This window comes from Mixophyes fleayi, chromosome 4, assembly GCF_038048845.1.
Source record: "Mixophyes fleayi isolate aMixFle1 chromosome 4, aMixFle1.hap1, whole genome shotgun sequence".
Classification (NCBI taxonomy): domain Eukaryota; kingdom Metazoa; phylum Chordata; class Amphibia; order Anura; family Limnodynastidae; genus Mixophyes; species Mixophyes fleayi.
Window position 1 is genome coordinate 169,567,709 of NC_134405.1, and position 26,951 is coordinate 169,594,659.

General features: G+C 39.8%; 1 protein-coding gene across 2 annotated transcripts in view; it reads left to right on the forward strand.

The window, feature by feature from the left end:
• SLC2A13 (solute carrier family 2 member 13) overlaps window positions 1–26,951 on the forward strand; it is a 150,840-nt gene that overhangs the window by 71,969 nt on the left and 51,920 nt on the right. For both annotated transcript variants that reach the window (XM_075208830.1, XM_075208829.1), the window contains exon 4: window positions 25,879–25,987. In XM_075208830.1, coding sequence (XP_075064931.1) covers window positions 25,879–25,987 — 109 coding nt within the window. The remainder of the gene's footprint in view (window positions 1–25,878; window positions 25,988–26,951) is intronic.

A 26,951-nucleotide genomic window follows, 5' to 3' on the forward strand; every position in this document is an offset into this window, starting at 1 on the left:
TTGCATGTATTATTGAGATTCTGGGATGTTTAAGAGGGAACTTATTGTCTGTATAAGAAATTCTTGAATGTACTGTTTCTCATCCAGTTGTGATGTTCCTCTCTATTATCATCATCATCATCATCAACATTTATTTATATAGTGCCAGCAAATTCCGTAGCGCTTTACAATTGGGAACAAACATTAATAAAACAATACTGGGTAATACATACAGACAGAGAGGTAAGATAACCCTGCTCGCAAGCTTACAATCTATAGGACAATGGGAGTTTGAAACACAAGGGCATGTGCTACATCATATTGCACACTGGACCAGCTAGAATGCAAAGGTAAAAGTACTGAGTGGGCTGTGTGTGTACCAATGTTGGTCAGAGGGTTGTTGTCGTCTTGTGTAAGCTGTATAAAGGATGGTAATAGGGGAGATTAAGATGTTATTAGAATATACACTGGCTTACTGAGTGACCTCTGATCGAGGAAGGCTGAAGGAGGAAGCTGATCTTTTAAAACAAACATAAGGGCAGAGTATCTTTGTTCATTTTACCTATAGACCAATTCTTATTGGGGTTATTGTCCATATTTCTGTATTCTCTCGCAACACCGATGAGAAGTTGAGTACATTTTTCTGTTTCTGCATTTTCTCCTTTTTATCTTAAGAAACTGTTTTGCATAATATTGCTGTATGCCATTTTTGTGATATATATATATATATATATATATATATATATATATATATATATATATATATATATATATATATTTTTTTTTTACCTACCATAAGACTTGTGTCTATTTTACCATATTACATTTCATTTAATAACTCATGTGCCAGTTAAGCATGGTCATTTATAACTCTATATAACTGATTTACAGGGTATTATGTGGTTTGTGATAACTGATGGATTTTCATTTTGATTGTGGATTGAGATAGGTCAGGGAGTAACTGAAAGCTTTCTGTAAGAGTTCCTCTCTTGGAACATGCTGGTGGCAGAATTTTGGAAATAGCGAGTGTGCTATATATATTATTTGGGTTTGATGTGATTAATCCTTCGTCACGCAGACTCAAGTGAGTGCTGGTAGTGGCATATAGGTATTTTATTTATATATCAATGTATTATACAATCATGTACTTAACACATCAGTAAATTAATTTAAATGCAGTACAATATTTAGAAAATGAATCATGGTCCTTTGTTTTACTGCTAAAATAAAATTATTATATTATTAAAAATAAACAGACTACAGATGTGAACTCATTTCCATAAGGTTCTGTAAAAACAGAACATTCAAATGATCCCTATGTTTCCATTATTTATTGGATTATCTGTTTGGAATGTTTAAATGGCGTCCTGAACAGAAACTACTTTGCCAGCTCACGCCATTGAGCCAGCAGATCTACAAACATCTGCGCCCTTCCTTCCAGAACGCACTCTGGTGAGCATCTGGCCCATTTTTTGAGCCCTATATCTCCCTGCTCACTGAATCACCTCGGATCTACAACTTGCGGTCCAGCTGCCCCTGAAACCATGCCTCTATATGCCAACCGACCCTGCTGGAACCCTTCATTCAGAGCCTTGGCCCTCCGGAGGACTCTTGTTTACACTGGTTTCCCTGCACAATCAGTTTCTCCCCCCCTCCTAGAGTTAGAAGTTCACTCTGCCCTTTATCTACATGTTTCTGAGTGACCCAACCATCATACCTGGTTCCTACCACTGGCAATGTACGGAGATGGGCAGAACCTCAACTTGCTTAGTCCTGCCTGGCGGTAATGGTGTCTCACTGGGAGGATCTCACTGTGGCATGGATTGCCTATAGCCCTACGGCCAAATCTATATTGACGGGGAAATCCCATAGCCACTGCCATGTGTCCAGCGTTGGTATAGGTCGAATCATATACTAATTCCTCCTGGCCCAAGTTATGGGAACTACTTTATTCAACCCACTGCACAGACACTAGAGGCAAGACACTGCTCACCCACTTTATCAAGGGCTCTCCAGCAGCCTCTCTTACATCAGAGTTCACCTCAGTAAGCCCTGGCCACGTGATCTGTGGCACGGCCTACCACAAGGCCTTCAATTACAACTACATCTATTTCACTATCGCACTCATAAGCAAATGTCCTGGATTAATTTAAGTTAAACTTCAGCTCACTAGAAAGCTACCCTGCTTGGGCTTCACAATCTACTGCTGAACACCTCCTGCTGATCCAGGATTTTTCACTGGGCGAGCAATATGGACCCTCAGAAATACCTGCCATCACACCATCATGGACTTTATGCTTATTACCTTAGCAAACTGCACTACAGCTATGTACCTCTTATTCACTGAGTGCTTTCTATGTCTCTCTATACTGCCCCATGACCTGGTCCAAACCAGACTGAACTGCACTTGATCCTACTGTCTCTTCACCACCATCTAGAACAGTGTTTCCCAACCCTGTTAGGGGTCCTCAGGGTCACAAGTGAAATAATTAGTACCACCTGTGGATCTTTCAAAATGTGTCAGTCAGTAATAAATACACCTGTGCTCCAGCAAAGAGATATTGAAAACATCCACTGTTAGGGGTCCCTGAGGACTGGAGTTGGGAACCAGTGATCTAGAATGTAAGCTCTCACTTGTAAGATCCTCTCTTCCTTATGTCTCTTGTCTTTCGCCGTCCGTGTACATCATATGTTCCTTGTCCTTTCTGACTCTAAATTGTTCTCATGCCCCGCTTTTTTTTTTTCTCTTGCATTTTTCATTCTGCTCATTTGTACCCATGCACCTGTTATCATGCTTACTGTATTCATGTATGTCATTTATGTCAACTATGTCTGGCGCTATGCAATTTGTAGCACAATACAAATAAACACTGATGAGGATGAATCCAATCCTAAATGTATGCACCACTAGCTGTTTTGACATTTTTACCATTTATTGCCTCGGTTGCCTCAAACTTATTGAAATACATTTATTTTGTGTGCGATGAACTCCAGATGTGTGTTACCAATATATTTTTATTTATTGGGCCTCTAGAACTATAAAACCAATGACTGATGTGGACATTTAGAAGTGGCGGAATGTATAATACAATGGGAATGGAACTTTATTTATTTTTTTCTACGATGAAGGCAGTAGGAGACATGGCAATATGACATACACCCCCACTTCAACAACTGTATATAACTATATTGGGAACTTTATATGTTATTCACGTATGTCTCTGTACAAACACATAATTATTGATTGATCACTATTACAACCGTCATACTTGCATTTCTTTTTGTTTTTTTTTAATTCTACCATGCTTAGATACACGGTAGTGATGTACTCTTTGATAATAATTTATGGATTGCATAGCTTCAAGCAACCTTATGATGGAAATTAATTATTGATTAATGGCTAAATAAAGATTTGCAAAAAGATGCAGAAACTGACCTAAAAAGATTGTTAAACGTATAACATGTTTAGGTAATATTAAATGTAACAGAGTAAAGAATTTAGTATAGCATCGTTCTGCTTTAACTAAAGATAATTATCCTTCTGAGACATTATTTTCTTTATTAAGCAGACACAACTCTAAATATGTTTTTAAGTTTTATATATTGTTATAATGTGATTCAGAGTCTGCTATCGCTATTCTGAGATGGCGATAGGAGGATTGCCGTGGTACTTAAGGAAGCCTTTGCCAGGAACCCCAAGCAAAAGCATTCACCTTTAGTAGTCTTCACCGGCCCGGGGATTTTGTTAAATAGGGAGAAGTCTTAAATCCGGTGGAAACTCCCCCTTGCTTTTAAATTAACCCCATGGTCTTCTTTTCCGTTTAATGTTGAGATAGGCAATAGTAACATAAACAAAATGCTATACTGCACACATTTTAAACATTACATGTTGTTTTGCAGCATGACTTTTTTAAAAAATAATTTTTTTGTATGAAGAAATGGTTTATAGGTTAATTGTTGCAGCTTTCTCTTTGTGTTTTAAAAATTGGATAAGCTTAAAATAAATAATGTGAAAGAAATAATTGAAATGTCCAGAAATATCTGCACATTGTTGATGGTGTTGTAGTGGTAGGATGTGACATGTAGCATTAAACTCTAATATATCTAGACTGTAAAAGAAAATTGCATTAATCAGTTGTAATGGACTTGCAAGGTTCAAATATATATATATATATATATATATATATATATATATATATATATATATATATATATATATTTTTTTTTTTTTTTCATTCTATTTGCATAGATTTTTCACATTGGGCTTACAGCTTACATCAACACAATTCCAAATAAAGTATGTCACTACCCAGATAACTGCTTGTCTCATCACTGTCCATGTGAAAACAGAATCCCCCTTTGTGGTGTATCCTAGCAACTGGTAGTAAAATATATCCATGGCATAATATTAAAGAAACCATAAGGGACACCACTTGCTTGTATTAACTCTTCTATAGCAAAAATGTTTTTTAATATGTCAATTTTTTCCTTCTATTTTTTTTTTTTATTCAATTAGCAGTGTGGCTCATGCATATGTTTAACACTCTTAAAAAGTGTATATACCCATAATATTCAGCGTGTGCTTTTTGGGAGGGTGGTGATTTCCCTTGGGTTTTTTTTGTTTTTCGTTTAATCCTTGCCTACTAATTTAACATTAGAATTTCCGTGATTCCCAGAAGCTGAAATGTTCTGTGAAAAACATGTGCACATATTTATTATGTTTCTCTTTATAATGGGGTTGGAGGCTGCAATCATTACAGTTTTCATGAGGGCTGCCTTGTACGGATACAGTCCCTATGCTGTTTGTAATCTACAGCAGTATGTATTTGTTTTGCATCGCAAAACCAAAGTTAAGTGTTGGCTACATACGTAACGTATTTGTACCTGAAACACAATGGGATATGTGAATTACTAGGTTGTTCACACTTAAAATTGCAAAAGAGGTTTTGCTGGGGCTTATGTAATTTTAGGTGCATGGTCCATTTTCCTTTGAGTCTGAGTAAATAGACCATTCTTTGCACTAATATCCTCAATCAGTTCAATCTAAAATGCAGGTTGAATACATTTAAATGTATTCTATAAAATGTCAGCGAGTAATTGCCAATTTTAATATTTATTTGGCAAGTTGCGGCACTGTATCACTGGGGTCTGCTATTAAATTACATTATATCAATGCACCTAAAAATATATGCAAAACAATGTGTTCAAGTATGTGTTCATGTATACCTTGCTGACTATTGAATTGAATCTGAACAATGTGCTGTATTTTAGTTCTTCTCTAAAACCTTTAATGACCCTTGCCTACTGACTATTAGGCTCTGATGTACACCAAAAATTTGAATGATTGCCACATTTTAGGAATCTGTTATTCAAAGTATTAGGTTGGTGAGGGATTCATTATTCATAAGTCTGTAATTAAACTAATTGTTCAGAAGTTTAGTAATTAAGCAGTAAGCATTACTCTGAAGTGCAATAACCTTTTTATAGTAAAGTCATCATACTTTTGTCAGCAACAAAACTTCCCTACAGATCACAATAAACCGTGACCTCAGCATACTGTAAACTAGGATAGCAGCTTTTCAGAATTGGTAGTATTGACCCAGTGTGCCATTCACTGGAGCCTCAATGGATGCAGCAGTTTGTTCCAGCTCTTTGTGGTTTGTCTCACAGCCCCAGGCGAATGACTTTGGTCCTCCTGGTGACACCCACCTCTACAATCAGAAGCTACAATCAATATATCCTAGAGAATACAGTTTCTGATTTGTCCTCTCCTTGATACCCACTTCCAAAGCCATTTCAAAACATTAAGCAGAAATTAAATTGCGTCCATCTGGCAATATAGCTTTAACCTGCAATTGTTAAATTCAGTGAACTAGTGTATTTTCCTTATACACTCAAGTGATAATTCTTATTTTAACGATCTTGCTTTTAAATGTCGTAAGGTGAAAAGTTTTGAGAATTTTTGTACTGAATTAGAAGAAAGTTCTTCATGCAGTGATTGACCCAAAATCCACCACTTCTAATTTAATAATATAATAATAATTTGGCTAGTTTTATCAGTGGAAGTGACCAAAGTGGTTTATTACCTTTAAATTGTGAGAGGAGTCAGACTATTTTCTGAATGGAAACATGTTGTTTGTACTAAGCATTGGAGAGCAGAACCTGAAGTCCTCCAAACAAGCATCATGCTTGGAGGTAGCTAGAATCACTCAGTTTAGACTCCAGACCTCTCAGAATTACACGTTTGCAAAAACTACACCATCTGATAATCCTTCCCTCTCTTTATTACCAGAACTCATATGTCGTCATGCCCTGATTCTGAGAAAATTTCAATGCCTTGTCTGCTGTGCAATATCTTGCAACTTTAATATCTCTGCCCCATGATATTAACTTAGTAAAGCGAAAAGCCTTTTTTTATTTTTTTTTATAATCCGCTCTGGGGTTTTTTCACCTTCAGTATATAGCTCATAGTTTTCTTGTGTTACTAATAATATAAGAAAAAGGTCACGTATGACATTTTTATATATTAAGGCTTATTCTCAAAACATTTAGTAAAATATCCGATTTAATTAAAAAGTAAAACAAAAAAGCAACAACTTTGTTGCTGAATGACTCGACCACTCGTTTTAAATTCTCACCAGTGATGTAGTGGGATGGGCCTTTGAGGAAGAGTTATTAACAACTCTGCTCCAGCTTCAGGGCCTTTAGATGTTTAAGCATGAGAAACTATTTTATTAGATTAACAAAGGCATTTTATTCTTCATAAATGAACTTGCATGCCGGAAAATCCAATTATTGCAATCTGTTTGCAATCAGACTTCTGGAAATTTCAATATTCCAGGGTGACAACCCATAACTGATACATCAATAATATCCGCCCACTATGTACTTGCAGAATTGTTAAAGGGACAGTGAAGGTCTGTTCTGGGAGATGTGAACCCAGTACTTGAACTGTTGATGCTACCAAGCTCCTTGTACTTCCTTTTTTCCGATTCTATTAAAGAGGAATTACTGAACTGTCTCTGCCCAAATTACCAATAAAGCATTTTCTCAAAAGTTTTTTGGGCATTATGCCAATTTATTCTAATTCAGTTTGGGCCAATTTAAAGCATTAATGTATAAACTGAATTTTAGGGAGACGTGATGGATGGAAACTTTCCCTGTGTAACGGACTGTAATCAGGGCCAGACTGGAACTAAAAATCAGCCCTGGCATTTAAAGCACACAGGCCCACGTGTTGTGGGCTCCATGCACTATATTATTGCACACTGATGCTGATGCAGTGTGCGTTGCTGGTGTAGTACAATATGATGTAGTATGAGTGTGTGTGTGTGTGTGGGCGGTATTTATTTCTCCTAATGACCCTCAACATTACATTAGCACCCCAATTACATCAATAAATACCATGACAATACATTATTAGTACCCAAATTACAGCAATAAATAACCCCCCACACACACTCATACTACATCAATCACCCCTACATTGCAGCAACCGGCATCATCCCCCACATTACAGCAACCGGCATCACCCCCCACAGTATAGCAACCACCACGCCACTCCATACTACAGCAATACCACCAATTATATAGGCGCCACTGTAGGAAACCAATGTTTTGCTTTTTTCAAATCTCCCACAAAATAGCAACAACAGAATACTTACACACATATAGTTAACAGGTAACCTTTTCCCTCAATTAAATAGTAATGGCAGAATTTTCATGAATCATTCCACATGAAATAAAACTCTAACAAATATCTAAAAAGAAACATAACTATTGAGTGATCATTTGAACCCACATGGCTGCATTAAAAGTATTTCCATCTACAGCAAAATGTCAGAGAAAAATATTTTTTTACTACAGTAACAGGATATGCGTCTTTTCTATTAATTTTAAATAACACAGTATATAAATTAAGAGGGATACAGGAGGTGGGTGAGCGATAATTGGATGTGATCCATCAGTTTGATTAAATAGGGAACATTTAGATTATTTACCTGGAGACGTCTACCCCCTTGACTCACAGGCATGGCCAACGAGAGGAATTTTGGGCCCGATACAGCAACTTCTTTGGGCTCCCGTCATATTCAACAATGAGAGACTTGCCTTTGGCAGAAGTTCATATTATGCCACACCGTAGTGCTCCCAGTTCATATTATGCCACATTGAAGTGCCCCAAGGTCATATTATGCCACATAGTATTATCCTTAATTCATATTTGGCCATGTAGTAGTGCCCACAAATCATATTATGCCACAATAGTGCCCTCAAATAACATGCCATAGTAGTGCCCCCAAATCATTAGTAGTGCCCAGACAAAAACCAATTCACAAATGAAAATTGGTACAGCATATCAGATACTGAGTGTAAGTCCCAGGTGCAGCTTAATACACCATTTACAATGCAAACAAAAATAGATATATTGACACAATCACAGATAACATTTATGACAAGCAATGTTTTTTCCTCTTAATTAAAAATCTCTGTACAGATAAATATGCAAGAAACATTACAGCGCAAAAATGAGCAATAAATAGTGTTTTAAACGTCATTGGATACACAGTAGTGCCCCCAGTTCAAGTAAGGATTGTTAAAAACACATTGCACACGAGAAAATATTTGAACTTAACTGATTTATGGCATTCTGTGGTCATGTTCTCCTACTGGGCACGCTGGGCGATGAGGGATCTGCAGTTGTTGGCTCACACAGGCAGTCGGGAGCAGGAACAGAGGGCAGTGGTCAAAGCAGAAATTTAGAAGTGGGGGTATGGAAAATACAAGTCAATGGAGTATGAAGGCTTTATTTATTTATTTTTTTTAACACTTGTCCCCTCTGTGCATTCCCATTCTTCATAACTACTTGTGTTTTATGATGGCTGCATCCCTGACATTCCCATTCTTAAGATATCTCTCCCTTTACACTTTCTTTTACCTATGCCCCTGCACCATCTTCTCCTTTGTCCCTCTCACTCAACCCCCTGCACCACCTTCTCCTGTGGCTCTCTCACACGTCTTCCTGCACCACCTTCACCCCTGGCACAGCCGTAACTTAGAATTCTAGCGCCTGGTGCGAGAAAGACAAATGCCGCCCCCTTAGCTCTCAATTTAACCAAATTGACCTAAAATATTCCTAAATTGCGCCCCTCCTTCAGCATTGCCCCCTGGGCGGTCGTCCCTGTCGCACAGCCCTAGTCACGGCCCTGCCCCCTGGCTCTTTCACTCCTCTTCCTGCACCCCCTTCCCCCCTGGCTCTCTTGCCCCTCTCCCAGCACCCCCTTCCCCCCTGGCACTCTCACCGCTCTCCCAGTACCCCCTTCCCCCCTGGCGCTCTCTACCCTCCCCCTGCACCCCCTACCCCCTGGATCTCTCACCCCTCTCCCAGCACCCCCTTCCCCCCTGACTCTCTCACCCCTCTCCCAGCACCCCGTCCCCTTTGGCTCTCCCAGCACCCCCTTCCCCCCTGGCTCTCTCACCCCCTCTTCCAGCACCCCCTGGCGCTCTCACACTCGTGACCCCTGTCGACTAATAATTTAAAATATGAAATGCAAAAAAAATAAGATGATGTTTTAGGTTCTCAACGTCTGTCTATACTAGGTACTACCTGTATTAAAAGCTCTAGTGCTTTATAGTACAGTCCAGGCTGTATTGCTTTGTGTTCTACAATGGTATGCGAGAAATGCAAGTTAGTCTCATTCTATTTAGTGAAGTTTGCAATATATTTTTAACCTTGACTTGTTTAGATATGTATAAAGGACAATAATAATAATAAAGTACATCGCAAGGACATAGCATATAATACAGGGAAAATAATCCAGCAGGTTTATTTTCAAATAGAGAGCCCCAGACTGCTACAGGAATAGTTGCTAAGAGATATATATAAATGAATGTTTCTTTTCTTGCTGTGTTGTAAGTAAAAAGAAATCAAAGGAAAATGGGGCTCTATTTCTGTAAGCTTGTGGTACTACTAAAGGATGAAAATATGATGCGTATCATCATTGCTTAATCACATGTTCTCCTTCAAGGCATACACAACACTATAAAAAGACTGCCAGGGTCAATGCAGGTTGAGTTGGTCAGATGATTAGTTTCAGTTTGATGTGTTGGATGAAAATCTCCTTTTTTCTCTTTGGGCCTACTATGTCTCAGTGCAAGGAAGTATCTGAGTTTCCGTCTCTAGCTTGAATAGATGGCAAACACTTTGTATTTAAGGTACAATTGTATTGTGTGCCATGCTACAGTGTAACCGCCACAGATGAGTTAATCAGCCACAATTCATTTCCTCATCAAATGCTGCCAATTATTCAAATAGTGGTACACTTCCAAAATTCTGATGGGTAATTAATCCTGTCATTACTCTGCTTTTTGTATGACACACAATACAGATCAAATGAGTTTGCAGCTCAGAAAAAAAAAATGTTAGTATCAATTAAATTTGATATGATCTATGTTTTTTATGTTAGATGGTGAAACACTGCCAGAAATGCAATTTTCAGACTGGAAAAGTCTAATATCAGTACAGTTTTGTCACAACCCTGCTTTATTTATCTTGACTAAATTCTGTTTACTGAGTTGACCTTTGTCTTACTCCACTTTTAGCTCTCATATGGATCTGTAAATAAATGTGTGGTACATGTGATGTTACAAAGGACACTGGACTAATCCAGAAGCATTGATTGTACTATGTATTTGATAGGGCTGGGCAATTAAGCAAAGGGGATAAAGGAATATCACATCTATGTGGATTTCTCGTCTCATTTTGACTCATTCTGGCAGTGCCAGAGCAGACAAAGAAAGTACCAGAGGGACATGATTTGCAGTGCAATGTCTCTACTAACCTTTGAACAGCATGATAAAGTACGGGCACTGACTGCCTAAGTTTGGTGTAGCTGAGCAACTGAAGAAATTTGCCTGACATGCATGTGCCACACAAGTTGGGGCTTGCAGCTTATCTATTGCTGTTGAGTCCCCAGACGCTCCTCGACTGCTGTCCAGTCGGTCAACTCACTACAGTTACATGCTTCTCCCATCTTTCCTCTATTGTCCTCCATGGGTCAGCTACTGGCAGCTATTAATGAGTCTCAACTCCTTAACACTAATGACCAATGTGTGTACTTTATATAGTGATCCACGTTCCAAAAATAATCCCTGTTTGTTTGTTTGTTTGTTTGTGAAAGAAAAGTAAATGCAATAACATACACATTTTATCCTCCTGTTAGGACTGTGGTTATTAGATAAGCTTTTAGAACCGGGCTAACAGAGGTCTTAACCTTTAGCAGCCACCTTTCCCGTAGAACTGGTGTTGATTGGAGGTACTCGGATGAGCCCAGGACTTAAGCTCAAAGGTAGTAAAACCTTATCCAAGTAACTGCAGCGCAGGGAGGAGGTAACCGGAATACTGGAAGCTGGTGTCAAAAACAGGCCAGAGTCATGGGTAACAAGCAAGCAGGATAGCCAAGGGACAGACAATAGGTCAGGACAGGTTGTATACATGGATAATTCAAACACAGAGAAGGGTCAAGGGGCACAGGAGAACAAGCAGGGTTCGAAGACAAGCCAAAGGGTCACAACAGGTAATCAGATAGCAAGAGAAACACAGGAACAAGGAGCTGGTCATAAAATGTGCAAACAGAAGCGCTATAACCGGCAGGGAGGCTAAGCTCTCCCTGCCTTATATACAGAAGGTGGCCGATCAGAGGCCAGGAATACACAATCACCATGTCACGAGCCGCGGCGGTACTCACAGCCGCCGCGGCTCGCTTCCTGTCGGTCCCAACGTCCCGGCCGTCACCATGACGACCGGGACGTCATTTCCTTTCAACTCCCGACCGTTACCAAGGCAACGGTCGGACGCTTCCTCAGCGCCGTGTCCTGGCAGCCAGGCGCGCATGCGCTCTAGGGACAATCGGGCAGATTTAGCCTGTGGCTGAATTAGCAGGCATTAGCCTGCAGGTGTGGATTTCAGGGCTAAGCCCTGATTGGTCTTGCTAGGTGCTGGCAATTAGCCTACAAGTGTGGCCATGTCTAGGGGCAGGTTCTGATTGGTTGTGGGTTGTATTTAAGGCAATGAGGTCTGCTGCCTCATTGCCGGTTATAGCTTCTGTGCTCCAGTCTGCTGACCTGCTTGTTCCAGTTCCTGTTCCTGTATCTACGTTTTGACTTCCCATGTATGACCCTTGGCTTCGTATTTGACTTCGCTTGTGTTTCCTGTGACCCTGATCCTTGGCTCGTTTACCCGTTCTGCTACTTTGCCTGTGACCTCTGACCTCAGCTTGTTCATTGTTACTGTTACCTGCTGCCGACCTTTGACCTCTGCGTGGACCTGACTCTTCTTGCCTGGGTTCTCCCCAGCCGGTACACACTTCACAACCCTCTGTCAGTCTGCAGCCCAGTCTGTCCCCACCATCAGGGGCTCCAGTGAACACCTGACTGGCAGAGTAGACTCCGGGTTGTGTTGTGCCGGCTGGAGGGGTTCCTAACACACCATAAGCCACGATGGGCTGCCTAATTAAATAACTCAGCACTCCTCCTATAGCTATTGCTGAGAGCGTCCCGGCCATTGCCTAGGTGACAGCTGGCACGGAAAACCGTAAGTGACGTCCCGGCTGTCATAGTAAAAGCCAGGATGTCACTTCCAGGAAAAGCGAGCTGCGACTGCTGGGGCTTGTGACACCTCCCTCCTTCACGAGAGACAGTTGTTCTGTTACTCCACTTCGTATAGTGCATTTCCCTGTATTGACCTGGCCAGTGCTGACATCGACCCTAAGACCACCAGAATGGAATTTTTGCCCAGAGCAATTGTTAATCATGCTTCTTTAGTGGTTAGCATTTGAATAGGCCAGTGAGTTGGTATACACTCTAGCATTTTAGTTACTCCTGGGTTAAGGCTCCTAGGAGGGTATTCAATTGTTTGTCCGGACCTCAGAAAAACTTGCGCTCTAAAACTATTACCGTTAATACGGTAATTACTCCGTGAGCTGTGAGCTGAAATTCAGCGAGTAAGTTACCATATGAATGGTATTTACGCGCAATATTACCGTATTAACGGTAATAGTTTTAGAGCGCGAGTTTTTCTGAGGTCCAGACAAACAATTGAATACCCCCCCATAGTATTCCAAATGTTTTCAACCTAATCAGAAACATTTGTATCTGCCACTATTGGCTTGGCGTTCATCAGTGATGTTTGAAAATAGTTGAAGGCTTTTTTAGAGGAGTGTATATCTCTTACATCAAACACATGAGGATGCTTGTGATGCAAGTGTTGTCTTTGACAGAGGTTTTCAGTGGGACTACTCCTTGTTGCTGGTAGAACAAGCTAAAAAAAGTATAATGGCAAGAGCACAATGAATCTGTTCCTATAGCAGAGAAAAATGTTTATATGCCAACCATGCTATTTTGGGAAGCATTTAAGTCTGCACAAATGTTTAGGATCAGTACCTCGAATGGAGATCAGGGGGTAAATGTATGAACCTCCGGATTCTTCAACTCCGGCGAGTTCAGCGTCTTCAGCTCTTAAATTTAAAGCGGCGCTGCATTGTAAATGGAAGTTTCCCTTTACAATACAGCGCCGCTTTAAATTTAAGCGCTGAAGACGCTGAACTCGCCGGAGTTGAAGAATCCGGAGGTTCATACATTTACCCCCAGGTCTGCAAGTCATGCCCTATTGGTGACGAAGTATTTTTAGTTTGTTTATTCTACAGAAGTTATGTACACACCTAAAGCTTTTAATTGTAATTACATGGTGCTGATTTCCCTAAAGTATCTTTAGATCAATATTGAGGCTCTGGGTCCCCCATTTTTTACATTTATTCTTGTTATTTTTATTTTACAACAGAAGGGGTTCTGTTGTAAAATAAAAATAACACCCCCCCCTAAACATTCCTTAATTGTAATCATACTGAAAAGTGCAAACACCCCTAACTACATCTTAAAGACTAATTCTCTTTTAAGTGGGGATAACAAATCTTTTGTAACAATTCTGACCACTTGCCTCTCCAGGGTACTCCTCTCTAACATTTTTCCTAGCCAAACAGTTTTGTTTTTTGGCATTAATTTCAGCAAACAGTACACTAATATACAAGTCCCACATGATAACTATGGACATTGTGAGGTCGTGCCATGAAACACTATTCACATCTTTTGTTTCTGTTGAGTGGGGATACCTCTGGTAACTTTCATAAGTGGGTCAGTGTGTTGTACAGCTGCCTTGTAGCAAAGCTTAGCATGAATATTTCAGTGTTCTCTGCTTTATCCCTTTTTTTCTTTAAATACAGTGCATCTGGAAAGTATTTACAGCGCTTCGCTTTTTCTACATTTTGTTATGTTACAGCCTTATTCCAAAATGGAATAAATTCCCCTTTTCCCTCAAAAATCTGCACACAATACCCCATAATGACAGCGTGAAAAAAGTTTTTGGAGATTTTTGCAAATTAATAAAAATAAAAACTAAGAAATCACATATACATAAGTATTCACAGGCTTTGCCATGAAGCTGAAAATTGAGCTCAGGTGCATCCTGTTTCCACTGATCATCCTTGAGATGTTCCTACAGCTTAATTTGAGTCCACCTGTGGAAAATTCAGTTGATTGGACATGATTTGCAAAGACAAACACCTGTCTATATAAGGTCCCACACTTGACAGTGCATGTCAGAGCAAAAACCAAGCATGAAGTCAAAGGAATTGTTTGTAGACCTCTGAGACAGGATTGTCGCAAAGCACACATCTAGGGAAGGGTACAGAAAAATATCTACTTCTTTGAAGGTCCCAATGAGCACAGTGGCCTCCATCATCCCTAAATGGAAGACGTTTGGAACCACCAGGACTCTTCCTAGAGCTGACCGGCCGTCTAAACTGAGCGATCAGGGGGAAAAGGGCCCTAGTCAGGGAGGTGACCAAGAACCCGATGGTCACTCTGTCAGAGCTACAGCATTCCTCTGTGGAGAGAGGAGAACCTTCCATAAGGACAACCATCTCTGCAGCAATCCACCAATCAGGCCTGTATGGTAGAGTGGCCAGACGGAAGCCACTCCTTAGTAAAAAGCACATGGCAGGCTGCCTGAAGTCTGCCAAAATGCACCTGAAGGACTCTCGGACCATGAAAAACAAAATTCTCCGGTCTGATGAGACAAAGATTGAACTCTTTGGCGTGAATGCCAGGCGTCATGTTTGGAGGAAACCAGGTACCGCTCATCACCAGGCTAATACTATCCCTACAGTGAAGTATGGTGGTGACAGCTTCATGCTGTGGGGATGTTTTTCAGCGACAGGATCTGGGAGACTAGTCAGGATAAAGGGAAAGATGAATGCAGCAATGTACAGAGACATCCTGGATGAAAAACCTGCTCTAGAGCGCTCTTGACCTCAGACTGGGGCGACGGTTCATCTTCAGCAGAACAATGACCCTAAGCACACAGCAAAGTTATCAAAGGAGTGGCTTCAGGACAATTCTGTGAATGTCCTTCAATGGCCCAGCCAGAGCCCAGACTTGAATCCAATTAAACATCTCTGGATAGATCTGAAAATGGCTGTGCACCAACGCTTCCCATCCAACCTGATGGAGCTTGAGAGGTGCTGCAAAGAGTAATGGGCGAAATTTCCCAAAGATAGGTGTGCCAAGCTTGTGGTACCATTTTCAAAAAGACTTGAGGCTTTAATTGCTGCCAAATGTGCATTAACAAAGTATTGATCAAAGGCTGTGAATACTTATGTACATGTGATTTCTTAGTTTTTTATTTTTAATAAATTTGCAAAAATCGCCAAAAAACATTTTTTCACGTTGTCATTATGGGGTATTGTGTGTAGAATTTTGAGGGATAAAGAGGAATTTACCAGAAAAAAACGTCTGCAGCGCTAATGGCCTATCTGTCTCAATATATATAAATTTAGTAGTAAAGTAAAAATCACAAGTTGTCACATATAAATACAATTTATTGTTATACAATTATAAACATGTGTACAAATACCTACTAATGCTTACAATGAACATACTAAAGGGGGAAAGAAAGTAAGCATAAACTACATCACAGTGCATTGTGACATAGTATCAATATAGTAGGACAAAAATATTAAAAACATGGCTCATGAGCACTAATAAAAAGAAAACCACAGCGCTACTGAATGAGATGATATGACAGCTGTCTTCCGTGTAGCCTCTATTGTGGTCAAAAAATAAAATTATATGAAAAAGCTTGCTGAGTGAATTCCCAAAAAAAGTAATGACGATAGTTGCCACAATCGTCAATCCACAAATCATGACTCACCTCTCGATGTGAGATGATACTTCCAAGTCAATGTGTATCTCCTATATAGAGCATAAATATTCAAGAGCATTATGCTCAAGCTTGCTTGTTAATATCTGTTCCGAATGGATAAAGTACACTCCGTATCCCAATATGTAAGAAAAAGCCCAACCGTAAGTAATGTCACTCACTGGACCGTGAGTGCCTCTGCGCTGGTGCGTGGTTCCCTAGCCTTCCTGTCGGCGCCTGTCCTGAGCCGCGGCTGCCCGCCATCTTGATGCACTGCGCATGCGCAGCATCCAAGAACTTATGACCTTTGCTTTTAATCTCATTGGTGGATCAGGCACCTCTCCCTATTTAAGGCACCTGTGCTCATTACCTCGTTGCCTGATCTTGAGTCTCATTCCCTGTGAGTCTCTGAAGGTATCTCCTGTGTCCTGCTAGTGTCTTCAGCTTCCTGCTGATTACTTGTGCTACTCATCGGTGGTTTCCATACCCGCTACTGATTCCTGTATCCTACTCGTGTTCTCAGCTGGCTTCTGGATTACCTGCTCTGCTCATCAGCGGTTCTCATACCCACTACAGACTCCTGTATCCTGCTCGTGTCCTCAGCTGTCTTCTGATTACCTGCTCTGCTCACCTGTGGTTCCCATACCCGCTACAACCGTTCAGCGTCCCTGCTGTGCCTGCATATTCTCGTGGACAAGCTTCTCTACTCATCAGCGGTATGCTTACTTGTTATTGACTATCAACTGTTACCTTGCATATCCGCTTAGGACAAGTCTCTTTACCCTGCAGCGGTATCCATACCCGCTATAGACTATTTGTTGTTACGCTGCATACCTGTTTGGAACAAGCTCTCTACTCAGCAGTGATATGCACACTTGTGATTGACTATCAGTTATTATTCCGCATATCCACTCTGTGCAAGCTTCTCTACTCAGCAGCGGTATACATACCGTTATAGACTATTAGCTGTAAACGCTGCATATCTGTTTGGAACAAGTTCCTCTGTGCTCTCAGTGTCTTCATACTGTTATTGACTCTTTGCATGCCTCCACTCATCCGCACCTGATCTACTCCTCACTTACTAGCAGTGGTACAACTTGCTGTACGCAGACCACTGACTTCCCCGCTACCTACCTGCACCTGGACAAGTCTTCTCACCATAGCAGTGGTACAACTTGCTGTACGCAGACCACTGACTTCCCCGCTACCTACCTGCACCTGGACAAGTCTTCTCACCATAGCAGTGGTACAACTTGCTGTACACAGACCACTGACTTCCCCGCTACCTACCTGCACCTGGACAAGTCTTCTCACCATAGCAGTGGTACAACTTGCTGTACGCAGACCACTGACTTCCCCGCTACCTACCTGCACCTGGACAAGTCTTCTCACCATAGCAGTGCAACAATTTGCTGTACCCAGACCACTGACTCTCCTGTTACCTTCCTTCACCTGCTCACGTACAACCTGGTCTCCGTGGTTTAAACCTGCCTTTCACTATAGATGCAAGTCGCTGACTCATTTACCAGTATAGCTGCAAGTCGCTGACTCATTTACCAGTATAGCTGCAAGTCACTGACTCATTTACCAGTATAGCTGCAAGTCACTGACTATCATCATTTCCATTGGCATCCTCTCTGCATCTGCTGTTATATACGTTCCACTATTCACCCTGCTGCCAGAATACCGCTGTGCAAACTCCGCCTCTCTGGTAAGCGTAGTCAACTGGTGAAATCCTGGGCAAGACTCCTAGTGCCTGTGACAAGTAATAGATGTCGGTTACTCACTGTCTGTAGCTGTAATTAGTATGCCGCTCCACATACCTGCTTGAAATGTAGCTCTATTGGAGACTTGTCTCCTATGTCTCGCTGGATGTCCGATGTAGTAATGAGAATACACTCCTTAGTAATGCGGACTAGGACTTCCTATGGATGGTATCCGGAGCCATTCACACTGTAGCAGGGTATTTAACTTATGTCCGTTCAAGCGGTCAGCTAGATGGTTGGAGCTGACAAGAGCCGCGGTTCACCGTAGCTGTGTAGCCGGCTACCACCCTATTCAATGGGAATAGAATGGGTTCCGAAAGATGGGATCGGGGGAAGAAAATGGAGGAAATCCAATGAAGACACCATCCGTGCAATATCAAATGAGTCCAGAGAGTGTCAATTCTAATAGGTAATAGGCGGCGAGGAAAGCCGGCAATTGTGGAAAATCATCAGAAATGTGAATGAAACAGCAAAAGATAGGTAAAAATAGTGTAAGAACAACTAAGTTGTTGTCTCTATACAGCTAACGCGTTTCATTACGTAACGTAACTTCTTCAGAGGGAGTAATCAAAGAGGAATTTATTCCATTTTGGAATAAGGCTGTAACATAACAAAATGTGGAAAAAGTGAAGCGCTGTGAATACTTTCCGGATGCACTGTAGATATTACACCATTGGCTATACAGATTAGGGCCACTTCCTCTATCACTGGTCACTTGTCCTAATCTTTGAGCTTTATTTTTGGCCAATTAGTTTGTGCATACTAACTGAACTGGATAATCCAGTCCCTTCTTCTGTTGCTGTAGTGATCGTTGGCTCCTCTTCAAACCTTGCCAACTTGGGTTTAAAGGACAAGTCTGCTATGTGAGCCTTCACTGTCTATGAAATCTGTGTTCTTGTTGGAATAAGGCTCATGAGCGCTGCTACTTTACCCTGCCCTATTGGTCCCCTTCCATACTATGGAACGGAGTAAAATTTAGTTTCCTTCTCTGACAGATATAGCTACATAGTTATAAAGGGTCAGGAAGCTAGAGTGTGTACTGGGTAAGAGAGGTTGCTGTTCTCTCCTTTGCTCAGTTAAAGTTAGACAGTTGAAACTTTTTTGATTTTTTGATACTTTCAGCTTAGTAGTGCACAGTTGCTTGACCTGAGTTTCAATCTAGCTATGTCTTCCCTGGCGAGGGGTCCCACCCCTTTTGCAATACACTGTCTGATATATAGTTTTTTGAATTTAGGTACTTGGACTTCTAGTTGTAGGCAGAGATGGGAGGTGAATGATGGTTGTGGATCCATCACTGATGAGCATTGGGAGGGGATCCTGTAGCCAATCCAAGCATCATTATGTGTGCCAGTGATAGACCTGTTTTTTTTAGATTTGGCAACAATCTTTTGAAGAAAAAAAAAGGCAACTTTATTGTTTGGAGAGTGTTTTTCCAGCTTTAAATTTTTATACACTGTTTATTATCACTCCAATGGATTGTTTTAGTAGTTATCTTGAGTCAAGAAAACAATTGCTCTGTGTTGGAAACACCCTGTAAGTTTGACAATGTGTAAGTTGGAACAGCTGACAAGACTGTGGTTCTTAGAAGGCTTAAGCAAGGGACTGTGTGAATAAAATCAATATAGTGCATGCTAAATTTGTTAAAGCTCCTCATCATAATCCTCACCATTTTTTCTATAGCGCCAACAAATCCGCAGCACTGTATACAGAGTATTTGTCATTCACATCAGTCCCCACCCCATTGGATAACACACATACACACACAGAGACAATTTTGTCAGCTGCTGATTAACCTACCAGTAAGTTTTTGGAGTGTGGGAGGAAAACGGAAAACCCACGCAAACACTGGGAGAACATACAAACTCCGCACTGTGAGGCAGAAATCCTGACCACTAAGCCGACACTTTGAATGCTGCTTAATTCATAGTGTTTGTGTTTTATTCATTAGGCTTCTGTGGACGGGAGCTCCTTCATTGTTATTACTGATATGTTTACCCTGTGCTTTGACTATAATAATAAAAAATATGCCAGTTAGACCACTGATTACTAACCAGGTACCAGAAACAGACATTCATTCATGGTCATAAATATGAGACCTTGACACTGATATATTGTGATCTAATAAAGCAAAACATGACTCACAACATTGATTGAGCTCAGTATGTGATGTCCTGAATGGATAATCAAGGCCATGCACATTTAGTGCATATATAGCACCCTTAGTATAAATAATCCATTTGTGCTAAATTTAGCCTTTTACTCATGCAGACAATTAGTATATGAAATGGTGGCAGAGAAAATGTTAAATTTTGTTTGTGAGATTTCAAAGTTGAGGAAACCTGTTATTTTAGATATGAAAATAATCTTCGACAAAACAGTCTTGATTTTTTACCTGGCTGCACACATATGTGCATTAGTTTAAAAAAAAAAATGTATAGATGTTGTTGCTCCCTCCCCTTTGTTTTCTTTCTTTAATGCTAACTAGCCTTAAGTTTGTTTTACTCATATGATTTTGTATTGTAATGGAAAATTCTTAATAAATATGTATTGTATTTAAATAAATATATATAGATTGTCATTTTTAATTGTATTTGTCCATTTCACTGTTTAGTGCAGCATACATGATGGTCGGTGCTTTCAGATGCAGGGTGTCTGCTATCTGCAACATTCTAATACCACATGTTCTATATTTCACTTACTGTAGGAATGGTTCTGTAAAGGAAAATGGCATTAAAACAGGGGCATTGCACATTCTTTGTAGGTTTGTTCTTTCCAGACACTAAAAATCTGAATTTTATATTTTGTTTTATAATTTTTGAATGTGCTAAAAATTATAACACACGATTTAGTATGTATAATGACTTTAAAAGTCGTATGTTGCTAAAAATAGCAGAGTCTAGTCCTGATAGAACATTTCTTCCCGTTCTCTATTTATTTCTGAATTAATGAAGTTGCTAAGCGACATACAGTAACCTTGGAATTATTCATAACTAGTTTCAAAAAGAGAAAATTCATGATGCTTTTGAATTTTTTCACACTTACAAGGATTTTTAGAGTTTTTGAGTCTTCAGGTCCTGTATAATATTTATTTATTTACATTTTACATTTGCAAATGTATAGTGGGTCTTTGGATACTGTTTTAAATACCATCTTGCCAGTAATTAAACCATATTTTTTTGGTGTGTTTTTTAAAGTGTACTGGTCATTTTTTGTTTATTTAAAAGTATAATAACAGTTGTTAGGAACCCCTCCAGCCAGTACAGTGCCCCTAGTGGTGGGGACAGACTTGGCTTCAGACAAACAGAGGGTCGTGAGAATATATAAGTACCAGTGCAGTGGGTACAAGTGGAAAACATATTTATATTAAAAACACTCATACTGTGTTCAAAGATGATACAATAAATGTCAGTTTTAATAGGCCAGGGTATAGTAAACCAGTGGTTGATATAGGTAAAAGAGTATGAGGAGGATGACATGAAGTGGGATGTTTGCAAGCATGGGTCGCTGGTGGTCGGATGCATGATTTACGTCTGAGAATAAGCATAGATACGCCGACGTTACCTCCTTGATTTGAAAGGAAGGAAATCATATTATTAATTATTGGAATTCAAAATGTTATTGAATCTATTCAAAATTTCTTTGAAAGCTTCAGCTTCAAAACTTCAAGTTTTGGAGAAATTATGTTGCTTCATTTTTGATACGAGAGCATCAATATTGCGGCATTTTGATGTCAGAGCAATTTGTATAGTCTTCAGCGTCCAACCGATTTCTCTGCTTTGTTTTTATGTTTGTTAGAGTGGAAAATCCTTGTTCGCAAAGGTATGTTGTTGCAAAAGGCAGCAACTTTTTGACTGTCTCCTTGTGTGCAATTTTGAATTCCTTTGCAGCTGTTGACATCCAAATATATGACAGATCTGCTTTGTTTTCAAATGCAATACGTGCTTCATTATTGCATCGAAGCTCAAGGAGTGCCTCTGCCAACCCTTGAGTCTCTTCTGGTACAACAGCAATTTCACATTTAAAGGGGTCTACAATCCAACTGACAGCATGTGAATCGGCAGCATTACCCCCAGGAATTTAATTTTTACCCCATTTGGGGTAATTTACCCCTGTTCCCTGACTTCTGCTCTAGTTTATAGGAAAATGTCTTTCTTTTTCTGCAGACTAGGCTAATCATTATTTATTAATCATAGCGCAATTATTTTGTAAATATATTTCAAATTTTAATGGTTCTGTCATAAACTCACATCTGTATTGCAAAAATAATAAAGGAAGGTTCTAAATTGTGTAAAATATATCTAAAGTTCCATGTTAAAATTAGACATGGTTACAGGTTGAAGAGAGGTAGAGTTAAGTGTTGTCAGCATAGAGGTGGTACTGAAGGACAAAGGAACGGATGAGTACAGCCAGGGAGTAGGTGTACAGAGCAAAGGGCGAAGGACAGAACTCTGTGGGAATCCTACGGGAAGGATGGTTGCAGGTTTGGAGGAGCCCTTTTGGTAGAACCATCTTGCAGCGTAACATTATTATATAGGAACAACTTTGGATGTAATTATATTTTTTATTATTCAGGTAAGCAAACTTCTCCATGGCAGTCATATATGAGATTTCACTATGGAGTAAGGGCAAGTATGGTGCATGATTCTGCTGTTTTACCACTAAACATTTAGCAGCATTTAGGCTCTGGGAGGCCAGTTTGTCAGTAATCTTTTTTTAGTTTTCTGCTGTATTGACAACACCAATAAGAAGGACAGAGTGCATGCCCTCCTAGTGCTTTGTAAGGAGGAAATGTCCAAGAAAGCCAAAATCTTGCAGGTCCACAAAATGAGGAACAAAAAGCAATCTTACCAGCATTTTCTCCAATGGAAAAGTTGATCAATAGATTCTTTGGAGCCTAGTGGGAGCCGTGCACAATCTATAGTAGATATTATGCAAATTATCTTCAATTAGACTCAAAATTGAGGAGTTTGGCTATTTTTTCTTTGATGGCAGAGTATTGTAAAGCATAGAGATCATGGCCTGATTCATTAAGGAAAGTAAAGCATAAAAATTGGTAACTTTGCACCTTGGTAAAACCATGTTGCGTTGGAGGGGATGCAAATTTATAATGTGATGGCAGATTTATGGTTGGGGTTAGGCACATTCTAGATCAACTTGGGTGCAGTGGTAGTCAGCATATTGATGCTGACTACCCCGACAACACTTACTCCGACACCTTTACACCGAAGGGCTCCTTCCCGACGAGGATCGATGGCGACTGTTGTGGCAAGTGACTTTCGCCAAGCCCGATGAAGCAAGAATCTGCCGCGACTATGACATCACTTACATCTTTAATGCTATTGTCACTGCTGTTAAGGGGGTAATGTAAGTATGTGTCCACGTCCAATGTAGAACGGTTTGTAAACTACATTGGACATGGGCACATACTTACATTACCCCCTTAACAGCAGCGATAATAGCGTCAGTGATGTAAGTGACGTCATCAAGTCGCGCCGGATTCTTGCTTCATCGTGATTGGCTACAGTCGCTAGCCACAACAGTCGTCATCGATCCTCGTCGGGAAGGAGCCCTTCGGTGTAAAGGTGTCGGAGTAAGTGTTGTCGGGGTAGTCAACATAAATATGCTGACTACCATTGCACCCAAGAGCTAAGTAGCTTTACATTTTCTTTATCATAAAGATGACTTTATTGGAGTAGAACAATATCTGTATACTCGAAACAACAAAGTAATTTGCATCCATCATTGTTTGTTCCATATTTCATAGAAATCAGATTATGCCTTCAAATTTTTTGATTCAACAGAATATTTTAAATAATAAAATAAAGTGACATGGGCAAAAATGATGGGACCCATAACCTAATATTTTGTTGCACAACCATTAGCGGCAGTCACTGCAATCAAGCAATTTCTGTATCTCTCAATGAGACTTCAGCTCCTGTCAACTGGTAACTCAGCTCTTTCAATAGATGGTTGATAGGATTCAGAGCAGAGCTTATTATAGGCCACTTCAGAACAATCCAATGTTTTGTTCTTTTCCATTCTTTGGTACTGTTAGCTGTGTGCTTTGGGTCATTATACTATTGGAGAACCCATGACCTGCAACTAAGACAAAGCTTTCTGACACTGGGCAATACGAATCACTCCAGAATGCCTTAATAGTCTTGATTTCTTGATTGGTTTCAAGGCGCCCCGTGCCAGACGCAGCAAAGCAGCCCCAAAACATAACCGAGCATCTTTCATGTTTCACAGTAGGTATGGGGTTCTTTTCTTTTGAAAGCTTCATTTTTTCATCTGTGGACATAAAGCTGATGTAACTTGCTAAAAAGCTCCAGTTTTGTCTCATCTGTCCACAGGACATTCTCCTAGAACTTTGTGGCTGCTCAATATGCATTTTAGCAAATTCCAGTCTGGCTTTATTATGATCTTTCATGGAGCCCACTTTTGCTCAAAAATTGTTGGATGGTGCAATCAGACACTGACAGACATTTACCTTGGAGTTTATCTGGCATCTCTTTGAAAGTTTTCCTTGGCTCTTTTTCTATCATTTCTCACTATCCTTCAGTTTTAACTGGGGACGATTTTCCTCTTGCAGCCTCGACCAAGGAGGTTGGATTTAATCTTCTTAATAATATTTAGAACTGTAGAACACAGGAACTTCAAGCTGTTTGGAGATGGTCTTATAGGCTTTACCTTTAACATGCTTGTCTCCTCAGACAACTCTCATCTTTGTTTTTTGTGGTCCTTGTTCACTGTGGTGCACAACTTATTTAAATGGATATAAGTAAAGACATGTTACTGTAATCCAAGAAAGCAATTAGTTTGAAATATCACTATAATCCAAATATTTATTCTCTTTTCTAAGCATTACCAACAAATCTGTCAAATCCATTACAGAATATCTTTGAAGAATTTGCAATAATATATCTGTCCATGTTTGTAGATATTCCTTTTTCCATGGGGTATGTAAGCGATTTATATTCCATAAAATGGCATATATTTGTTTAATAAAGTTCCAACTAATGCATGGATACATGTAACTACAGCAATTTGAAGCAACATTACCTGATGAGGGGGCAAAAGAACAAATCTAGATCTGCTCCTGCCTGTTATATCGCACACTGATTATTTTCATTAGTGCATACTACATTATGTTTGGTTATCTTGTCTTTTGTTGTTCTAAAGTAAACCAAAATTTGATGGAAATACATGAAAATCTTTTTTTTTAGGTAGTTATTGCACAGTATTTACAGTTTTTTTGTTTCCCCATTTGAACTAAGCCCTTTTCTTGTAGGCCATACATAGCCTTGTTTTGTCCAGTTATGATTTTACTGTTACAATTTTGTTCTTCATGTCAGATCAAGTAGAGCCAACTTTATGCGCCCTTTCCATGTAAAGTGGTAGTAGGCTTACCCAAGTTGTTCTGGTATCTTGTTACTTTGTACATATTGTTTCTGGTATGCCCACAATTCCCAAGTTATTCCCTAATTTCAAGGTCATTTTTTTTTTTTCTTGTAGTTTGGTGTTACAAACTTTTTATTTGATCACTTTATCTTTTGCACACAGTCATTTTCTTTGAGAAGTTCACCAAATCTAATGACTGAGTCTCCCTGTCCTTTGCTTAAGAAAGACCTTAAGGAGAGCTTGCTGTTCTTTCTTTTCCCTTTCCTCCCCACCGCTCCCAAGTCAGGACCTTTGGTAGTATCGCACACCACTCAGAGAGAGAGAGCCCAGCAGCCACATACATTGTATCTTGTTGCATGTTGATGCATTATAAACATTTGTATATAAATTGTGCTCTTATATAAATGTTGGTGTTTGTATATTCTCCCTACACTACATAAAACTGTTCATAATAATAATGTTTGTTTTTTGTTTGTTTCCTAGGAGGACCTGTTATTTACAGAATGTTAATTTACCCTCCGACGCGCCGTGCTCTTCTAGTTGGTTGTGGATTGCAAATGTTCCAACAGCTTGCTGGTATCAACACCGTCATGTATGTATTTCATTTTCTTTTCTCTTTGTTTACATAGCCAGTTTATGATTTTTAGATTTAGGGAAAATCACCACTTGCGTAAGGTGTTGTTTACCACTGTTACACTAGTTGTTTAGTAAACAATTGTACACCTGCTTCTGCAGTTACCACTGTTTGAAAGATATAACATTTCTTACTGATCCTAAACTTGGCTATACATTAATTGTTTTCATTCCCACATAAACAATTGCATTTTTGTACAATAACATCAATATATTACTATATCATTTTGACCACCATTTTTAATCCAGTTGTTTGTAAAACCATACCAATTACCATTATGAATTGACAGAGCAAGAAGATACTCTCACTACATGTGTAATGTAGGACTGTTGTTTAACTTTAAACTCGCACTTCAAACCAGTCTTTTCAGAAGAAACTGTTCGAGCTGAAAAGATTGGATAATCACATAGGGCCTGAGTCATTAAGGAAAGTAAGGCAAAAAAAGAGTAAATGTTCTCTGAGACAAACCAAGTTATAATGCAAGGGGTGCAAATTGGTTTATTATTTTGCACATACGTTAAATACTGGCTGTATTTTCATCTAGCACACAAATACTTGATAGCATTATTGTTAGACTAACATTTAAAGTTGATCTAGGACATGCCCTATCCAAACTATAGATCTGTCCCCACATTTTAAATTTACTTCCCCCTCCAATGCATCATGGTTTTGCCCAGGTACAAAGTTACTCCTTTTTTTATGCTTTACTCTCCTTAATGACTCGGGCCCATAATGTTTAATTTGCTCATCTACATGTGACAGTTGGACTTGTCACTCAAATGTTTTTTTTTTTTTTAACAATTTGAGAAATCTGATTGCAATGTTTGTGGCTAACCAGTGGCTGAACTAAAGTGGATGCAGGTGCTACAGAGCCTGGAGGAAAGAGGGACAATAGCCACCGCACACACTGCAACAGCGGTAG